Source organism: Seriola dumerili, unplaced genomic scaffold (assembly GCF_002260705.1).
Source record: "Seriola dumerili isolate Sdu_G_001 unplaced genomic scaffold, Sdu_1.0 BDQW01000449.1, whole genome shotgun sequence".
Classification (NCBI taxonomy): Eukaryota; Metazoa; Chordata; class Actinopteri; order Carangiformes; family Carangidae; genus Seriola; species Seriola dumerili.
In genome coordinates, this window is record NW_019174704.1 from 3,346,237 (window position 1) to 3,366,159 (window position 19,923).

A 19,923-nucleotide genomic window follows, 5' to 3' on the forward strand; every position below is an offset into this window, starting at 1 on the left:
GTCGGCATGCTAGGCCTGTTGGTCATTGAGTCATGGAGCAATGTGAGTCACAATGTGCAGCACCACCCCTGTGAGTCTCCAGCCATACAAGAAGCTTTGGTGACTCGTATTATAAATGCTCAGGACCTGGAGAGGAACAGAAACTTTTTCCTTTACCCTGAGAAAGTTTTCCACAGCCTGCTCAGGCAGAGGAACGACTTTGAGTTAAAGACAAATTAGACTTAAATGTGTGCAAATAAATCTTCAATCCCATAATTGAACTTAACATTGTGCTATTATCCTTCGGAAACTACTATAACATTGGTAATTTTTTAGTAGCCTAGGTGTTATTCCCCTTTCACTGACCACAGATATGAAAATTTATGGTTCTAATCAGAACCTTAACACCTCAATCAACAGTTCAACACAAACTGAACATTATGGCCTTGGACTGTTAGGTGTACCTAACAAACTGCTCTGTACATCACATGTTCTGTGCTCTCTTTTACGAAAAGGGAAAATTAATATTTTAAACACTGTATGTACCTGACAGAATGTTATGTTTTATGAAGAATTGTTTGTTCTTTTTAACCTGTATTTGCATAAACCTGAGCGAGACACTGATTAATAACAGCCAGACAGAAGCCTTCAACACATCAGCTGGATTTTGCTCACAATAACTTTACACCTGATGGCAAAAGCTAAAGGGCTTCTTCACAATCTCCAGGAACTTATTTTCTCTTGTCTAATAATAAAAATATTACCAATCAATTAAAACACCACACTGAAATGACTTTTGACATTCTGAAAAAAGCTGATTGATCTTACATCACTAGAAAAGAGGAACAAAGAAGAGTTCACATATAGTTAAGTCCCATAATGAAAGTCTCCAATACAGTTATATTCAGATCCATACAGATGCTTCAACGAATTCAGTCAATGTAATCAGATATGCATTTATTGTTCCAGACTTTTACCTTTTTGAAATCACTTGAGAGGATATTATTATTATTGATAATAATAATAACAATAATAATAATAATACACACACCAGTTGGTGGCGGTAAAGCATCAATAAAACCCCATTAACAAGAAGAAGACCCGCCTCTTCACGCATGCTGACGACATGCGGCAGCATCGCATCAGTTTTGACTTCCGCATACTACTATGAACAGGACGACCACCTTTAGACAAGAAACCACTGTTAATCTTTAACACGACGTGAGTTTTGTTCCCATGTATCCCTTATTTAAATCACTTTTTAAACCCGACATCGTCGACTAGCTGCTACTGTCTTGGTTCGTGGTCCGCGGCGTCGCGCTAAAACAAAGTAGGAAGAAAGTGTCATGACGTTGTTTAAAAGCCATTAAACTGTGCCACGTTATGAGGAAAACAAAGCTACCACATTTACCAGGTAACAGCCAATGTAGTTTCCAGCGGGATAACTTGGCAGTATAAACGTTTGTAAGGTAGCATTTCAACATTACGTATGTTGGCTATTATGCTAAAATGCTAACGCGAAGGAGGGGCTTTAGCTACGTTATCTCATTCCCGAGGACTTTAGTTTAATCAAACAACTGTTTTAAATATTTTAAGGAGCGGCATTTTTAGAACAACGACTTTTTTTAATTAGATGAAAATGTCAGTGTACCTATGCTATCCTTATCCCTCACGGCTAAGTATGAGTAATGTTTTTGTAAGCTAAACTAGTCAAACTAGTCAGATTTGTTTTGAATTAACCACACGTACACGAAGTTTGATTCGTGCGGATTACATTCTTTGTAATTATTTCTCTCCATTTCAATCCCCTACCTTTTGCAAGAGATTAATTGACAAGACAAGAAAAGAACATTAAACATCTGTTAACAAACACGTCACATTAGATATTGAAAACATACGTCGGGATAAAAATATAAGGGTTGCGCTTAACTAGCCTAAAACATATCCAGCAACTTTATGAAACTGTATGCATGGTTTGATGTTCATTTTTACTGTGCATTCGTCTTTTCGAAATGCTGCACCAGTGTATGTGTATGTGTGTGTCTGTGTCTGTATGTTTTTAGCGTCCCTGGTAGGAAGAGGGTAATAAATGAATAGGCTATGGTTATGATTACCAACGGCTTGGTTGAGGGTGGAGTCACAGTTTTGCCCTGCCCTTTGTTCAGACAGGTATTAGCACTGTGTGGAAAGAAAACACTCACACACAGTCAGATTCACTTCATTGAGACCACTGCGTTGGCACGGCAGGGACACTGTTGAGACTGGCTCATGTTTTACTGTAACGTGATGCAGCATACTACGTATAAAAGCTCACATTTCTCGGATATTACTGCTTTGTGTTGTGAAAGCTGCATTTCAACTGCTAACCTTGCAATCACTGCGAGGCCTTGATAAATTTCCAGAGTTGTAAAATCCTTCCTTAAAGTATTGCAAAGCTCTTAATTATGATTTTGTTTTTTTCTGTCCAAAAAATGAAAATGTCTACCCTCACAATTATGAACCTTCAGGAGGCAACTCGTTTAATTTCCTTTCCAGATAATATGAGAATAAATCTGCATACACTATCTTAATAGGTAATCCCTCACAGTGAACATCACGTCTGCTGTTATGGTCATTCTGTTATTTTTGCATGGTAATGCAATGCTGACCTTTTAAATCAGTGTGTCCTCAACAGCTGCGTTACCAAAAGACTACTGTTTGATGAATTTGAGTGATTTATACAAATTTTCTTACAGAGTTGGACAAAATGTCAGATTCAGATTCAGATTCTGACTATTTCTGGGAAGACACCAGACACCGGGTTAATGTTGTGAGTTATTAACTAACACTCAAAATAACAATATTTAGCCAACGTGATGCTTTCTGTATGTCACTGAAACTTTCTTTTTTTTTTTCTTTTGGCCACTCAGAGACATGATACAGTTATCGCCCTCCGTCCATCAGGTAAGGAGCATTTGAGTCATGAGAAGTTGATGTGAAAATGGTTAAGTTACAAGCTAGAATAATAACTCCATCTGCAAATGCAGTGCAGCAGCGATTCATCTATTCAGTCAAATATGAACAAAGGTAAACAAAGGGAGACAAGTGGCGATGAACAAATGCCTGAGTTTTTCTGTAACAGTGATAGTGCTATCTGGTAGATGAAAGAAAGAAGAACAGTTATGGAGGGAAGTAGAGGAAACTTGAATAATAAGTTTAAAAACAGGAAGCGGTCAAGTCCTGAATAATTTCCATTTTTAATCACACGTGGCAAGTTAGGACATGTTCTTTTTAGAATTAAAACTGTGCGCTCAGTTTTGGACATGTTTCAAAACACCTTTTATGTCCAAGATTTAAAAAAAAAAAAAAAAAAAAAAAGTAAATTTGTTATGCCTCTGTGACGGTGACAGCCAGGGCCGGAGCCAATATGTTCTGGGGATGTCTGTCTCATTCTAATGAATGTGATACCTCAGTAACGCCTAGAGGGAATTTCTTCAAACTTGGCACAAACATTCACTTAGACTCGGGGATGAACTTATTAGATTTTGGTGGTCAAAGGTCACGGTCAGTGATCTCACAAAACATGGTTTTGGCCTTGTGAATGCGATATGTCAACACCAAAAAAACTTCTTATCAGGCCATTATGGAATGCTGTAACTCAGGAAGGGGAGCTTGTGATCATATTTCCTGCAACGTGGCTGCATACAACTTCGAAGTGGTCATTCTAGTTATTCTTTTTGGAGGTTCTTAAGTTAATTGATTTTGCTGTTTTGAAAAATATAGAACAATTACATCATTGATCACATACGATACACATGATATGTTGCAAAAGAATGAAATCTTCAAGACACAATAGCAAGTTTTGATATAAGTTTTGAGTGCAAAATCATAACATTTTCAATATTTTTTTATCCACCCTGTCCATTTTTATCAGCCATAACTTGATTTCACATCACAGTCCAGATAAATATGTTTTTACTTGTATTTTAGTGTTGACAAAAACCGAAATTACTGCCTCACCGTTGTATGCCTCCAACAGTTGCAGGAAATATGATCACAATCTCTCCTGAGTAAAGCATTGAATAGTGGCTAGAAGTGTTTTTGCAAAACATTATGATGTCACAGTTAAGTTGACCTTTGACCTTTTGAATATGAAATGACATCACTTAATTTTATCCCTATCATTTGAGTTAAATTGTGTCATAATTAGTGTATGAATTTGTGAGTTTTGTTGCATTCAAAAGAACGTGAGATCACTATGACTTTGAACTTTGATCTTTGTCCACCAAAATGTAATCAGTTCATCGTTGTGTCCAAGTGAATGATTGTGCCAAATCTAAACAAATTTCCTCAAGTTGGTCTTGAGATACCACATTCAAGAGGCCAAAGATGTGTTTTGTGAGGTCACCATGACGTTGACCTTTGACTACCAAAATCTAATCAGTTCATCCTTGAGTCCTAGTGAATCTTTGTGCCTAATTTGAAGAATGTCTGTCAAGGCGTTACTGAGGAATTGTGTTATATAATGGGCCCTAAATATGGAGAATCTCTCGCTGGCTGTTGCTAGACATGTGACATCACTTTTATAAATAATGTTATAAAGTCTCTGTACTGCTCTCAGCTAGGTGAAACCAAGTGTGTTTTCTGCATGTTTTTGTTTTTTAGAGGAGATTTTTGATCGATGGCTCCGTATCCCTGCTGATACCAGAAGAGAAGCTGGACAGCGGATGAGAGTTTGTGCCTTCTGGCTTCCCATTCTGCTGCAGCGTGAAGACTCCAGCCCTACTGCTCGTTGGGCTATACAAATAGGTCTTGTCAAGACAAAGTAAAGTATAATTATGACTGGGATCTGAATATTTTTTAACCCCCAATTAATAACACTTTGAATCCTCAAAGCTTAGAGTGTTTAAGAGTTTGTAATTGTTCCTTCTAGGAATAGTGAAGATATAACTCTGAAGCAGCTGCAAAGGATAGAAATATTGGAAGCAATCCTCAACGCAATGGAGAAAGGAAGTGTAAGTTCACTATGTAGTGATTCACTCTAAAGCTCTTTTTTACACACAACCTGTAAGATTGCAGATTGCTAATTTCTGCTAGTGCTGACACTTTATCCCCAATAGCTTCCATCTGTAGTAGAGCATTACTGATACATGGCCATGATTGATATTATTGACTGATCTTAGCTTATTACAGAAACTGTGTGTCGGTGTTGGCAGATTTTCAGAACTGACCTTGTTTTCTTCATATACACAAGACACCCAACAGTGTTGGGGAAGTTAAATATGTGAAAGATAACCACATGACTAACATTTTCTAAATGAGTCAGTTTATCAGGAATTTGTCACGAGGACAAAATCAGTAATGCTGAAGAGGGCAAAAAAAAAGTTAACGGGTAGGCTGTGACATATTCTGCTGACCTATAGATACTGTTAATACTGTTTATTGTAGTTTGGCTTTGTTATAATCATTGTTATTTTCAGGCTGCAAGAGACAAACATCAATCAAGCATCTTTACTATATCTTGACTTTACTGAGAAAACCACACAGGCAGGACATTATGTCTGACACTGCTTGCAGCATTATCACTCATAAATAATGTTGAGGTTTTGGGGGGATTTAAGGTATAATAATGTGGAAAAACCCACAGTCTTGAGTATGTAAGTTGTCTGAGCTATCATGTAACATGCACTCTATTTAGCACTAAAGAGGAAAAGATTAGATTGTGCTGCAGACAATCATGCTATTGGTATTTTACGAGTTTTTGATCTAAACTGCTGTTTTCTGTTTCAGTTGAGAAAGGACCAAACAAGGCACATCATCCTGATTAGCAACATGTTTAACTTGGTAAGTCTGGGGGGAAAAAAGGGTTCATGTATGTGAATATGCAAGTATCAGCTAATAAGGGTAAAGGTACTTTAAACAATGAGACGTTGATTCCTTTTCTAGCTTTTGGTTAATAATAATATTATAATACAAAATGTTATTTGTCTATCACAATTTCATGCATATAATGCAGCTCAAAGTGCTATACATTAAACTGTATATATGTATATATAAAAACATTTAAAGAAATAAGTTAAATGGTTGCAAACAAACAGTAAAATACAATGAAACTGGGTAGAGTTAAAGAATACAACTTATGATTAAATGAAATGACAATAAACTTCAAGAAAGAATCAGTAAAAGCCAGGATACAGTCTATGTAACAGATTAAAAAGGTGTTTCTTAAAAAGAATTACAGAAGTTACATGTCATGTATTTGTGGCCAGGTTGTTCCACAGCTTTGGTCCAAAGTCAGAAAAGGCAGCCACTCCATACTTTGTCTTAACTGTTGGTATAGTTAATGCTCAAGTGTTCAATGACCTGAAGCAGCGACGAGGAAGGAAGGAACAAAAGTTGAAATCATCATTTATGATCATTCCCGGGAGTCTGCTTTGAGTTTATGTATGATTTGGTCTCTTTTAGATTTGAGCAGATATAAATCTGAGTGACGGCATATATGATGAAAGGAGGAGGGAACCAAATACCGAACCCTGTGGAACACCATAGGGAATGAGCAAACATATAATGATGCATAAAAATCATACCGCAGTTCTGTTCTGTGAGAAAACACAAGTTTTAAGCTTTGGCACTTGTACGAGAAGAAATTTTCATATTCCTGATCTTTAAAAATAATAGTGGCCCAAATTATAAAGATATGAATGCAGATGGTTGATGGGTTCTTTGTTTTTATGACATTTTTATGCGAGTGTGACATTGTACCATTCCCCAGCGTTCCCCAGAGGTTTTGGACGATGCATTACACTGGTTGGAGCGAACAGGAGAACCTGATATTCGCCGTCGCGTCTTGGACCTCGGCCCCCCACAGACCTGCTTAATAGCCCTGCACCTTATCTTTACCGAGTGTAAGTCGCAGTCACACTACAGTTCACACAGACTCATCTGCTACAAAACTATTCAATAGTGCACATTTGACACTTACACAACTTTGTTTGTCAAGTCATTTGTTGTAATTCATGTGAAGGGAAAAACCCAAATGTTTTGTGTTGCAAATGCAAAGTGAACAATGAATCCTTTTGAAGTTCTAGGAATATGATTTCAGATCTGTGGGTTTTAAAGGTGAGTTAACAAACACACTCCTCTTTTGCTTTCAATCAGTTGCCAAGTATGTTCAGGACATGGGTTCCAACTTGGAGAAGACAATGAAGGCGCTGATGGCTCGACCATCCGAGTATCTCATGGAGGTAAGAAACAACAGCATGATCTACACGCTGTAACTTGTCGTTATTTGCTTTAAGACTACCCAGTCCAAGAAAGTAAGCTTTTCATAGTGGTGTCACAGATCTATGATACAGTAATAATGCATGTTAAGAGCAGAGTACAGCCCCAACCCTTTTCACAATTTTTACACTGCATTTTAACGATGCTCCTGTTTGAATATGAGGCACGGTCTATGGCACTTAGACATTGTTGAATTTTGAACGTGGACATATCGTTTTATGATCATATTTTTATTTTTTTCAATGCTTGGTTGATGGATCAAATTGCAAATATAAAATAACAGCTCCAAACTCTTGTAACGCTGAACAATTGTTGTGGCTGTGGAAGTAAATTTGGATTTGTCATGTTCCTCATTCAGAAAAGTGAAGAAATGAAGAAGAAAGGAAATGATAACTTTATCAGACACGAGTATGAAGAGGCTGTGAAGTTTTATTCCAAAGCCATCAAATATTAGTAAGTATATTAAGTATATAATATTTTAATGTCCCTTAAAAAGTGTCTTTTTCTCAGAAACTTTAATCTGTATTGAACTAAAATTTGAGAAAAGAATGTAATTTTTCTTTACTAATTTGAGTAACCAGTTTATTTGGTGCACATAATGCAGGAAAATACAATAGCCCTGCAGTGAATCCTTATATTTTAGCTATTTCAGGTATTTCAGAAATTTAGGTATTTCAGTTTTTGTTGACGCTGTATTTAACACCGCTCAGTATATTACATAACCACCCAAAATAACACCTCTCAGATACTGTCAACAGACATTTGAAAACAAGTTTCACCATGATATGAATCACTTCCAGGTTTGTAGTATTAGATTGTATAGCTGTAAAAAACTGGTAATAAATTTGTGTGTTTTTAACTGAAGTTCATTCCTTCTCCATCCAGCCCTGACAACCACTTCATTTATGGAAACAGAGCCCTTTGCTATATCAAAAGCGAGATGTGGCTGTAAGTACCACTTATTCCGGAGCACGTTTCATATATACATAACATACATGAATAACTGAAGTGCCAACTGTAAGTGGAACAGTTGTTTGACCTAATCTGACCCAAAGATGTTTAAAATTTCTAGAAAGTAATTGGCTGTAATAATTTAAAAAGCATTTCTACCAAAACTGAGAAGACTGTTGTAATAAAAGGAGCACAGAAAGCCTGAGCCTACATTGTTTTCATTGACCTTTGAATACAGTAATTTCAGTGACCTTTCACATCTTAGAAATGGAGTAAAGGAAAGGAAACCAAGACCTTTATTTCCCAAGTGTGTCAGAGTTGGAAATCACTCCTAAGTGGCCAAAAATTCTGAGTGATGCATTTTTTTGTCTCACTTTTAGGAGCAGTAAAAGCATTTTATTAACCTGCTTAACTTCAGAGGTTGCTCATGCCAGTAATTAAGAAGTCTGCAGAGGTGTCCAAAGATGTTACAATACTTCAGGAGGTGATATTCACACAGAAACAGTCCCTGAGAGAGACAGTGCATTTATTAAAAGTCTACTTTGTGCCTCTGTGTGTCATAAAAGAGCAATGCCACACTTACTCCTATAAGTAAGTCTCAGGGGTGTCTTTAGTTTTCGGTTAACTTTAATTACGATTGCTAGGAGCGATTCTTGATAAATACAGGCACTGCGAGTCCCATGCTAGAGCAGAGTGAATTTTGACTTTTTATTTATTTAATGATGGTGGTCATCAAAGGTACAAGGCTTGAGAAATGTTTTAACCCAAACATGAATTTTTAATTTTACAGAAAAGCAGTTGGTGATGGAAAACGTGCTACTCTGATAAAACCGCTCTGGGCAAAGGTACTCATCTTTTTTATAATCATGCTACAGGGGTGTGGTACGCGCAAAGAAAATGAGGCTGATCAACTATTTATTGGACAGAAGTCAGGGATGTCCTGAGTCAAGCAGCAGTGTCATTGCTGATGCTGAGCTCAGCATTTTTCTGCATCATAGAGGCGACGTAAATTCAGTGTGGTTGAGTACAGATTTAAGGACTCATCACACTGTAAAATGCTCCTGTAAAATTATATTTTACTCCATTAGAGAAAATATGTCTCAAGTTGGCTTTTCATCGGGTACTGGCAAGGTATCAAACTAACTCAGGTGTGTGTCATTGAATTGAAATAAACTTGCTTTGAGGAAGAACATATGATATACAAAGACACATTTATACTCAACATTAAAGGATTTTGGGTCAGACATCACAAACAGAAACTGTACAAATATAGTCTATATGCAGCTGATTCATCCCTTGAGCAGTGTTTCTGAAGTCACTGTGAACTGTTACTGCAGTTGACTCCATGTACTTAATGTCTGTCACTGATAAGCAAATAATAGTTAAAGTTAGAGTTTAATGTGTGGTTTGTTTGCAGGGTCACTACCGATACTGTGAGGCATTGTTCTCCATGGGAAAGACCGAAATGGCTATTCAAGCCAACATTTCAGCCCAGAAGCTGTGTAAGGATGACCATGAGGGACTCAAAGACCTGGAACAACAACATCAAAAATTCATCACATCAGTTGCTGAACCCAAAGGTATTTTCCCTCCTCACATGTACTCCTGAATGGAATAAAAAACACATTTGTGAATGTTTGAACGTTAAATTGAACATAAGCAGGTATACACTGTATGTTTTCTAAGATATGAACCTGATTATTGCTTATTGTGGAGGACAAAATAACTAGTTTATTACTAATCTGGTGAAGTCATCCCTCATTGTTTGCTGTCCCTCAAAACTGAAACTCATGTGTATGTGCTTTGTTTTCAGCTGTACAGCCAAAGAGTAGGAATAAAAGGTATGTGTATGAGTTACCTAATACACTTTGTACAAACATGATCAATAAATGATATTAAACTTAAGGAAGCTCTGTTGTATTTTTGTGATTTTTCAGTAGAGCCGACAGCACAAACAGAGCAGAGGCAGCGGAGCCACGACAACAGCATTTTACAGTTGGTCTGGTGAAGAGACTTCCACAGACCAAGGTTAGCAACGCTGTTCCTGTTACATTTCTTCAACTGTAATTCAGCAGATAGCAGCCATGTTAGACACAAAACACTGAAGGTGGATTTCATATGTGAAAACTGTGAACAGCATGCATAATTTTGTTATTTAGGTGAAAGAATAGATTTTTAAAATAGTTTTGTCTAGATCATAAATGTTTAATTGATGACTCGATTGAAAAAGAAAATTAATCAGCAACTATTTTGATAACTGATCACTCATTGAAGCCATTTTTTACGTGAAAATGTGAAACATAACTCAATTCAACCTCCTCGGTTTTAAGGATTTGATACTTTTATTCTTATGTGATAGTACTCTAGTAGTAGTAACTCTATATCTTTTGGGTAATGGGTATTTGGTCAGACAAGCAATTTGATTATGTTGCCTCAGAGTTTAGGACATTTTGATGGATTTCATCAGTTTTTCATAGTTTCTCAAAGTTCTTAAATTTGTTGACCATCGACAAGGAAATTGAAAAGAAATGCGGATATTGAAATGACAAGATATGTAAAACCCTTAAACAGAAATGTGTAATGGAAAAGAAAAATGAAGACATGCATAACAAAAACTTAGAAAATGAATTATTAAGATATAAAGTTTCCTTCAAAAAAATAGACCAGACAGCTTATAGAATATAACTAATATGAAAAAAAGTGTATTTGCACATGGACAAAGCCTTGGCTCAAGTTTAATGTAGTTCAATGTCATTAATAACTTGTGTGTTGACAGGTCTCTGAGGTTAAACTGGAGAAGCAACAAGGTGAGTTAGTTTTTTCATGATCTGGGTTCAGATCCTTGGCATCTCACATATGTTAAGTTTTCTTATGAACTGAAAACTGAAGGTTTTGTATTGTGTCGTGGTGGTGGTGAGGGGGTGTGTGTATGTGTGTATGTATAATCCAGTTGTTTTATATGTCCCTTCTTTATGTCTTTGGTTAGTATTTGGCTTTAAAGATTTATAAGTAGGCCCTAAAACAGAAGTTCACTGTCTGTCTTTATTGATAGCTGTGAAGATACTGATAATGTCCAGCTGGTTCATTCCCCAGTGTCGGTTACCATAGCAACCACAGTCATGGCCCAGACCCTACACTTGTAGAGACATGATAAACTCTGAAGGGGAACAAGTAAACAGTCATAATGCAGGTGCCCCTTCAGGGTCGTAAGGCACACAGCCTGCCTTCATTGATAAACTTTCTGTGAGGGTATAAGGCTGAATGCAGAGGACCAATGATATTTATGCGACATATGGACCCATACTTGTTGGCACCTCAACCGTAGTAAACAATGATGACTTTCAGTATTAACACAGTGTTAACTGGTATTGCTCGTCTCTGTTCTGTTCATCGTGCATCATTAAATGCTTCTGTTTTAGACATCAAAAGACCTCCTTCATCACAAGTTGACCAGATCACAGATTTCCATCGCAATGATACTGAAAAACTTCATGGCTGATATTCTCTCCATAGGGAAAAATGAGCGGACTGCACAGGTGAAGGAGCGTACTAAAGACCCTAAACCCTCAAAAAGGTTAGTGGAAGTACTGTTGCTATTACAAGTACTTATATAAATTGTATCACTGCTTAAAGATCTTAAAATTCATATTAATCATTTGTTTATCATTACTATTTGTTTTATCATATATTTACAAACAGAACCTGTGGTAGATATAGTGGAATGTGGGTAACTGAAGAAAGTGATAACATCAAGCTAAAGCTACTGACAGTCATGTACTTGCTGTAGTTTTTGACACTACTGAGATAAATCTGTGTTTGGGGAGAAAAAAGTTAAGAGTAATCACTTCAAAATTTGTCTCTACCTTTGGTTCCTAATTTTCTGTTATTTAACTTGATGTGAGTTTGTTCTCCTGCTGCCTGCATTCACTTACTAGTTCACTTCATTATCACACACAGAATAATAACAGCCTGTCTACAGTAACTACAGCCTAGAACAGTTTTACATTGATATAATCATAAAGTAAAGTCAAATGAAGGATAGCAGGGGTGTGTTTACAGGACAGAAGATTTCAAACAAGGGTTTAACCATTTCGTGGAGTACAGGTGTGGTATGATATGGCTGTGTTTCAGACTGTACAGCTGATTGAAAATTCTGTGCTTCCAGTGAGGTTCCTCCAAAGACTGGAAAAGGAGAGCCCAGCACCACAGCAAAGAAGAAATCAAAGAACAGAAATATCCAGTCTGAAGTTGAGGTAAGGCTGTGCTCATGTACCATGTAATGCAAATTATTCATGTTGGGAGCTCTGCTTCTGTCATTTGACTGACACTTTGCCATCTTGAGTCGTGTGTGGTGTTCAGCCATATAAAGCTTTTCCAGTGCAGTGAAGCATAAAAACTGACGCATGCATTTCAAAACACACCTCTGGAGACACACCTAACATCGCAATGTCCAGATCATTGACTCACTGAGGCTATTGTTAGTCTGGCACACCAAGAGTTATTCTCATGGTGTCAATCTCTCACACACTTGCTAGATGAATGTAGGCACATCTTGATAATATACTGTGTTGTTAGCTTGTATTTAAGAGCATTGCATAGCATTTAAAAATTAGAGATGTAGCTTTTAAATCATAACGGTATCAATGAATGAAATGGCTGACCTGCTGTGATGTGTGCTCTGTTCACAACCAGAAAGTGACCGACAGTAAAGCAGCTATATGCAAAGAGCTGAGATCCATGGTGCAGGATGCCCATACTGCTCTGGCCGACCTCCGCACACGTAACGCAGAGCAGGCCTTCAGCCAGGCACTGGTCCTGCTGGAAACCACCACACCCAAGGTAATCATACCACTGACCATCAGTGTCGACATCTTGTGAGCCAAAATTCCCAACATTTTGCGAGCAGATTCAGAGAACTATCTAATATGTGCAGAATTTTTATGTATTTGATTGTTGTAGTAGAACATGTTTTGCAGTATATAAACATTATGCACATGACAGTGCCTGTAGTTTGTCCACAAATGTAAATTGAGCTTCTTTAAAAACAACATTAGTCTACCTTGGGCTGAGATTTGTGGTGCTGTGTATTCAGGTTTGTCCATTCTGCTCTGCCTACTTTACAATATTACTTTGTGGAGATGACGTATACCATGTCAATGCAACATCACTGAATCATATCCAGCTCGGTCATCCCCTCCCTCCCAGTGTTTCCTGTCTCTTCACTATCAGCTATCACACACAGGCAAAGAATGCCTCAAAACTTGTGACAAACGTGACTGTTTTCTATTTTGGTTGCGATTAATTTGGCAATAATCCAAATGATCTGCTGCATTTCAAAAACCATATTAATGATATTATATTATATTAAAAATTTGTTCCTACTCAATTTGGAGTGTACTTTTAAATACATAAGAATGATTTGTTTTCCTTTTACTTTCTCAGGAACTTGGACTTTCCACACTGGATGTACTGTTACTGCTGTACGGTCGTGCACTTGCTCTGACAGAAATAGGCCAGTCTGAGGTAACTCATGGACAGGCTTGTTAGCCCTGAATGATGCCAACAGCAATCACTTATAACTTGTGAAGATGGAAAATTCTTATGTCCATATCTTTTGTACAGTATTTATACAAATTACAGACTTGGGTGTAGACTTTTGTTTCCAATCGAAATTGGTTTGATGCTGCAAGTCTCGGCCGTATTACATGGACAGAATAATTTGAGCATTTAAATTATATATAACATTAAAATTGTATATGAATTTCCTGTCATTACATGTGTGGTTGCTTTGTGAAACACAGGAACTTTCAGAAGCACAAAAACTTATGGAGAAGATCAAATCATTTGAGGAAAGAACATTTCAGTGTTTGGTTTACTATGCCATTGGGAGGGTGTATCTTAAAGAGAACAGGTACAGTAGCCTCCAGTCTTAACGGTTTTGTGTCCCTGATTCATTCCTTCTGCAGTTAACTGTAAAACATATCTTTTCTTCAGGTTTGCAGTTGCTCTGGAGCAGTTTTCAGATTCCCTGCAGATGGTCAAGAATCAAATAACACCTGGTAAACTCACCTGGCCTTTAACAAAAGAGATTGTCAAAGTAACGCAGCCTGACTATTTCAAGGTATGTTGTCATTGGGTTTATTTCTTACAAACAATTTTAAATAGTGTTCGAACAATGGACCATATGCAGTGTTTTAAGAATTTTAACACCCCCTGAATTTTTTATTAGCACTGTATATATTTAAATGTAATGAGAACAGACACACTTTGTCTCAACGATTAAAATTACATACTATATTTATGTTTTACATTTTACTTCATATTTTTGTCTTGAGTATAGATTACAAATTATCCTTATCCCCTGGCTTATCCACAGGCTGTCTTGTGTTTTTTCTTTCCAGGAAATTCTGGAGAGTGCTATAGAGTTGTGCAAATTTCCTCCTATTCCTGATGCCATTTGTCGACTTGAGAAATGCCATGGCTCTTTGAAAACTGAAATCTACTTCACTGACCCAGATTTTAAGGTAAATGGCGGCAGTGAAACGCAGCCAGGCGGTGTTTGGAATCCAAATATGAAAAGAAGAATGGATGAATTTTAACTGTATATGCTTCTTTATGTAGGGTTTCATTCAAATATGCTGCTGTCAGAGTTGCACGGTTGAATACCACATCACCTGTTGGAAGACTCTCAAAACATCAACCTTCTTTGAAAAGAATGAAAAGGTAAATTGAGATTTCATAACAGCATTTCTTAAAAGGTCAATATCTGTTTTACCAGAATAGATGTGTTTTTTTTTTACTGTGCAGTCAAGCTAGCTGTTAACCCCCTGTTCCCGGTCTAATCCTGTTTATCTTTGTTATTTTTATGTTACAGGATTTCCTGCAAGAGGCATGTTTGACTCCAGACTGTGTCGGCCAAATCTGTAGTATCAAAATCTTTGGTCCAACAGGTCTGGTGAAATGTAAGGTAAGATAATTCTCTGGAGGTAAGGTGAACCTTTGGAGTCACTGTTCTCAGTAAGGACAGGATAAGTGTTGAGCTGAGTACTTTCTCTTTTCAGTTTGAAGCTGCCATCCCCAAAACACAGACTCCGAAGAAGCCAAAAGTAAATCAGAAATGTACAAGGTGAGGCTGCAGTCAAATACAGTTCATGCTTTTGACGCACTGTGGCTGCAGCAATTAGCAGCCCATCACAGCAGGATTGCCTGATTGTTACTGTGTAACCAAAAGCTTTGAAAATCAGTTATTATTATTGAGGACTGCCTACTATAAATATAATTTTTTTTGATTGATAATAGACAACCAATCAAGAAAAATAAAATATATTTGCATTTAATTTGAGACATTTGTAAACTCAAGTAAAGTAATAATAAAAAAAGATAATAAAAAATGAATACATAAATAAATAGATAATTAGTCTTTTAATTAATAGTTATATTTAAAATGGAATGTCATAGGCAGCATGAGGAGCATTGATAGCTGCGTGACCTTTTGGTGCCCTGGGTGTTGCCTTTCAGGTTACAGGCTTTCCTAAACATTTGATTGGTGGAGTTTAAGACACTCTGTTCACACTGTTCGTGGTGGAAAAAGTACTTCGCTACATGTTTTTGTAGAAAAAATGTAAATCATATTTTGATGCACAGTTGACAATGTGTAATTATAAAACTCTGGATATGCTGGAGTTAAGTCCAAAAACAAACAACCAATGAGTTAGTGAAGGTCCAGGTCCATTGTTTCTGATTCAATAAAAAGCTGATCGGTGCTTGTTTCTTAACAACCGCCTTTTCCTTTTCTATTTTAAGTCTCAAGAAGTTAAAATCAAAGGAAGAGCGCCGGCTCAAGAGGAAGCAGCATAAGCAGTCGTTTCACGATAAGCAGGCTATCAACGATGAGATCCTGCAGCAGAAAGAAGACTCCGCAACGCAGAGTAAACAGAAAGGTATTGTTTCTGTTACAACTATACAGCATGTCTGAAATGTTTGTCTGGCTTCTCAATTTGAGGAGGTAATTTTTCTAAATTGTGAGCTCACAGTTAGGAGAACTGAAATGTGTATATTCTCATCAGTGGATTTATTTAAATACATTTTCATATTCATAATAGATTGTGATAGTATTAGGAAAAAACTAATTGCAGAAACCAGGATTAGATGTCTTTCCTTTTCTGCTTTTATCTAAACTCAGGTTATTGGAAGAAGAGCATTCGTGTTGGCAAGACATAAACAGTCCAACTGCATTTCGTTTACATCTTAACTTACTCAAGTTTTCATTTAGCTTTACCCAAGTCCTGTTTAGCAGATTTGGACACTGGCAGGCAGCAGTAGTTTTAACTGTTTATTAGCTGCTTGTTTTGTATTGTCTAAACAAGTGTTGATCAGTCATTTTCTGTTGTTTCCTTTGTTGTTGTCAGCCTGGTTGATGTACAGGGATAGAGTTTTGCTGCAGATCAGCCAGAACATCGAGCTACTGAGAGAGGAGAAGGGCCTCCATGTGTCGGCCCTGACCAGCAGTCTGAGGCCCTGGCTGGAGCTGGACTCATCCAGGGGGAACAAGCTGGCTGAGAGGATGCTGAACTGGCAGCAGGAGCAGCTCAAGACGCTTGGTCAGGCTGTTGAGCTTCTGCTAGAGAGGAGGAACCGGGTTTGGGCTTGTGTCCTGCTCCAACTACTCAGTAGCTGTCTGGACATAAATGCCAAACTCAACAACTGGGCGTGCCAGCTCAACAATGCAGGTCAGCATTCATCATGTTATTGTAGATATGTCTGTACGTCAGCTCATTGCAAGTGTATATATGGAGTTTTGGGTGCTCTGTGAACATCAGTGCCAGGTTGGGAAGTCTGACCAGCTGCTTTCTGCTCCTGTAGGCCTGAATGCTGCCAAATCCTTTATTGAACGCCATGCAGGACGCTTGGAGCAGCTGGACCTTGCTCTTCTGCTCAGCTTTGGCCCATTGCAAGAGATGATTATAGAGAAGCTCGGTACTAGGCCAGAGTTTTTTTCAAGCATTGGCTTGACTGTGACTGAATACCTAAAACAGGCCTCACCACATGACATGAGACTCTTTATCTGGACTCTGGAGGAGCATAGGGATGAGTATCTCTCCTGCCACACTATACTGGATGAGTATTTTGATATGATGGGTACGTATAGTTAACTTGATTTGAAGATCTGTTCATTTTTCTGCTTGTTTTTGCACTGACTTCATGATTGAATTTACAATTCTTTGTTTTTCAGACGGACATTGTTCAGTCTTAAAAAAATCTGAAGAAAATCAAAATGTAAGTTTGCAGCCAACTAATTTTTGTTTTCCTGGGTTGATATGACACAGGATAGAAGTTGGTTGCCACATAAACTAAAATGTATTAAAAAGTCTACAAAGATCTTGAATATTTTTTCTTGCCTGACACAGACAGTAACATCAGTTAAACATTTTATGTACGAGGCTGTCAGGAGATATTACACATAGGGATGGGTTAAAAAAAAAAAGATCTACCTAAGAATAGTGATTCTTATCTTCTGCCATTCTGAAGTGACTCACAAATGCCAAAATTAAGTTATTGTACTTGATGAATTATTGTAGACCTTATTGTTCCTACTGCTTTCTGTTGATATTAAATAAAGCACTGAGTCACCATTTGAGCTCCAGAGTTAATTGTCATTGAATTTGTTTTCATTTCAGAATTCTCCTATGAAGGCTAAAAGTCGAGGCCGAAAAAAGAAACAGAGAGAGCCAAAGGTCAGAAGTTGAACTGGTAGTTGTTGCTTGAAAAGAGAATATGCTTATGTAGAATCACTCTGATGTGTTTCCTCTTGTCTTCCTCTCAGGGTGTTATTGTTTTGTCTGGGATGAGAGGTATAACTCCAAGAGATGAGTGGGACCAAGACTTTTTTGAAGATGACTCTTTGTAAGTTGGCTCCTCCATGTGGACACACGGATTGTATTGCAGCTGTAACTTTTCATAACATTGAGCTTTCTGTCAACAGATCATTCCTTCACCCTGTTGATCCATTCAGTGTACCGAGTCATCTTCGGGATCAAGTGGCTGATTTTGAGGACCAGTACAATGGCACCAGACACAGAAGTCACTTTAAAACGATTTTGGACAACCACCCTGACCCAACAAAAGAGAGTTTGTATGAGTAAGTGCAATAACATTTTAACAATGTTTAACTGCATAAAAAAAGTCAGTCATGATACAGATCACTGGAGAGTAAAGCAGCAGAGCTTGTGGCGGTACAGGTAACACATCAAACTGTTGATGATTAGGTTCCCCTGTAACCCTGTAACAGTTCCCCTGTAATACTCCCAGCTAAAGCCAGACAAAAGAAATATGTGCATCTTCTTGGCAAAAAAACCTGGATGAATAGGTCCTCTACACCTACGTATATGTACTAAAAAGTAATGATTCATTACTTTGTGTGCCAAGGATTTAATTAGGCTTGATTATTCAGCCTCTTGGATTTGTACAGGCCTATTTTTCTACCTTGGTCAACCAAAACCTCCCAAAGACTACCTTTTATCTGAACATGATATTCTTACCCATATAAGTGTATTTGTTCCCTATTTTTATTTAATGCATTAGGTGCTAAATATTTGTGATTGTGTATTCTTATTTTCATTTAAATATTTGATTATCTGTACACTGCTGCAGCTACTTTGCCCAGATCCTGGAGGAGCATGGACCCCTGGTTGCTGAGGACCCACTACTGGTGGGTGAACTGGAAAATTTCCCTCCTGTGGCTCAGCTGAAGATCGACGAAGCAGGTGGCTTCGAGTCCTTCCTCCTGGAATCCCTTCGCTTCATAAAGATGGGGAGGTGTATTGGCCTGGCTAAGCATGCTGTTTCCCTGCAGCAGGCTGGACACGGAGCCAGCCTTGATGACCTGGACGTCTTAATGGATCCTGACACAAACTCTCTATCTCCTGATTTGTATGAATCTGCTTTCACAAGCTATCCGGACGATTTTTCATCTACACAGACTGAAATTTTTCCCATGCTCCCAAATCCTTATCCATTTGGCTTCCAGTCAGTTAGTGGAGTTACTGCTTCTGTTGGCAGTATCATAGGGAATGAGTCCTATTCCACTTGGAGTAACGGTGACAGTCTACAGCAAGGCCCTCACTTTTCAATTGACGATCATTTGGGGTTGGATCTACATGTTGATGAGTTTTATGATGGAGTTTTGGAAATGGGTCTCTTTTCTGGTGGAGTCGCTTCATTGACAACTGAGGAAAAGATTTTGAAGAGACATGCAGCAGCACAGGTTGATTTGATAAATGAGATGGAATATATAAATATGTAAATGCATGCTGAATTGTTTGTAAGTTTTTAGCTCTTTTTTTTTCATTCAATTAGACATGTCCAGAGACCATGAGCAGTGTAGCGGTGAACACAGAGCTTCATGAGCGGTTTGAGAGCTGCCAGGTGAGTTGAGTAGCTTCATGTAGCCGTAACTGTTGTAGTAGAACCCGGCTGGATTTCTTTTTCTGTTTATGGGGTTGAGTGAAGAGTTAGTTAGTTAGTTAGTTAGTTAGTTAAGTTAGTTAGTTAGTTAGTTAGTTAGTTAGTTAGTCAAAAACTCTATTGCCAATAAATCAGCCAATAGTTGTAGTGTATGTCTGTCTATGTGAATTCATGAGGAGACTGTAACGTTCCTCAAATGAATACATGAAACAAACATAATTACATATTCCATCATGTTTTCCTACATGGTTCCCACTGTTGAGGTTCAGC

At 37.7% G+C, this 19,923-nt stretch overlaps 1 protein-coding gene across 1 annotated transcript in view; it reads left to right on the forward strand.

Moving 5' to 3' along the window:
- The first annotated feature begins 1,121 nt into the window (after positions 1-1,121).
- The window catches only part of ttc3 (tetratricopeptide repeat domain 3), a 26,698-nt gene continuing 7,896 nt past the window's right edge, over positions 1,122-19,923 (forward strand). Inside the window, exons 1-34 of the mRNA XM_022762673.1 lie at positions 1,122-1,200; positions 2,715-2,788; positions 2,889-2,922; positions 4,624-4,783; positions 4,892-4,973; positions 5,749-5,802; positions 6,731-6,863; positions 7,117-7,202; positions 7,598-7,692; positions 8,125-8,187; positions 8,981-9,035; positions 9,608-9,770; positions 10,004-10,031; positions 10,128-10,218; positions 10,967-10,997; positions 11,704-11,764; positions 12,356-12,443; positions 12,883-13,029; positions 13,633-13,713; positions 13,992-14,101; positions 14,185-14,311; positions 14,592-14,714; positions 14,812-14,913; positions 15,065-15,157; positions 15,252-15,316; positions 15,994-16,130; positions 16,599-16,919; positions 17,053-17,328; positions 17,423-17,466; positions 17,868-17,924; positions 18,014-18,093; positions 18,173-18,328; positions 18,841-19,453; positions 19,546-19,614. Of these exons, the coding sequence (XP_022618394.1) occupies positions 2,726-2,788; positions 2,889-2,922; positions 4,624-4,783; positions 4,892-4,973; positions 5,749-5,802; positions 6,731-6,863; positions 7,117-7,202; positions 7,598-7,692; positions 8,125-8,187; positions 8,981-9,035; positions 9,608-9,770; positions 10,004-10,031; positions 10,128-10,218; positions 10,967-10,997; positions 11,704-11,764; positions 12,356-12,443; positions 12,883-13,029; positions 13,633-13,713; positions 13,992-14,101; positions 14,185-14,311; positions 14,592-14,714; positions 14,812-14,913; positions 15,065-15,157; positions 15,252-15,316; positions 15,994-16,130; positions 16,599-16,919; positions 17,053-17,328; positions 17,423-17,466; positions 17,868-17,924; positions 18,014-18,093; positions 18,173-18,328; positions 18,841-19,453; positions 19,546-19,614 (3,888 nt within the window). The 5' untranslated portion in view covers positions 1,122-1,200; positions 2,715-2,725. The remainder of the gene's footprint in view (positions 1,201-2,714; positions 2,789-2,888; positions 2,923-4,623; positions 4,784-4,891; positions 4,974-5,748; positions 5,803-6,730; positions 6,864-7,116; positions 7,203-7,597; positions 7,693-8,124; positions 8,188-8,980; positions 9,036-9,607; positions 9,771-10,003; positions 10,032-10,127; positions 10,219-10,966; positions 10,998-11,703; positions 11,765-12,355; positions 12,444-12,882; positions 13,030-13,632; positions 13,714-13,991; positions 14,102-14,184; positions 14,312-14,591; positions 14,715-14,811; positions 14,914-15,064; positions 15,158-15,251; positions 15,317-15,993; positions 16,131-16,598; positions 16,920-17,052; positions 17,329-17,422; positions 17,467-17,867; positions 17,925-18,013; positions 18,094-18,172; positions 18,329-18,840; positions 19,454-19,545; positions 19,615-19,923) is intronic.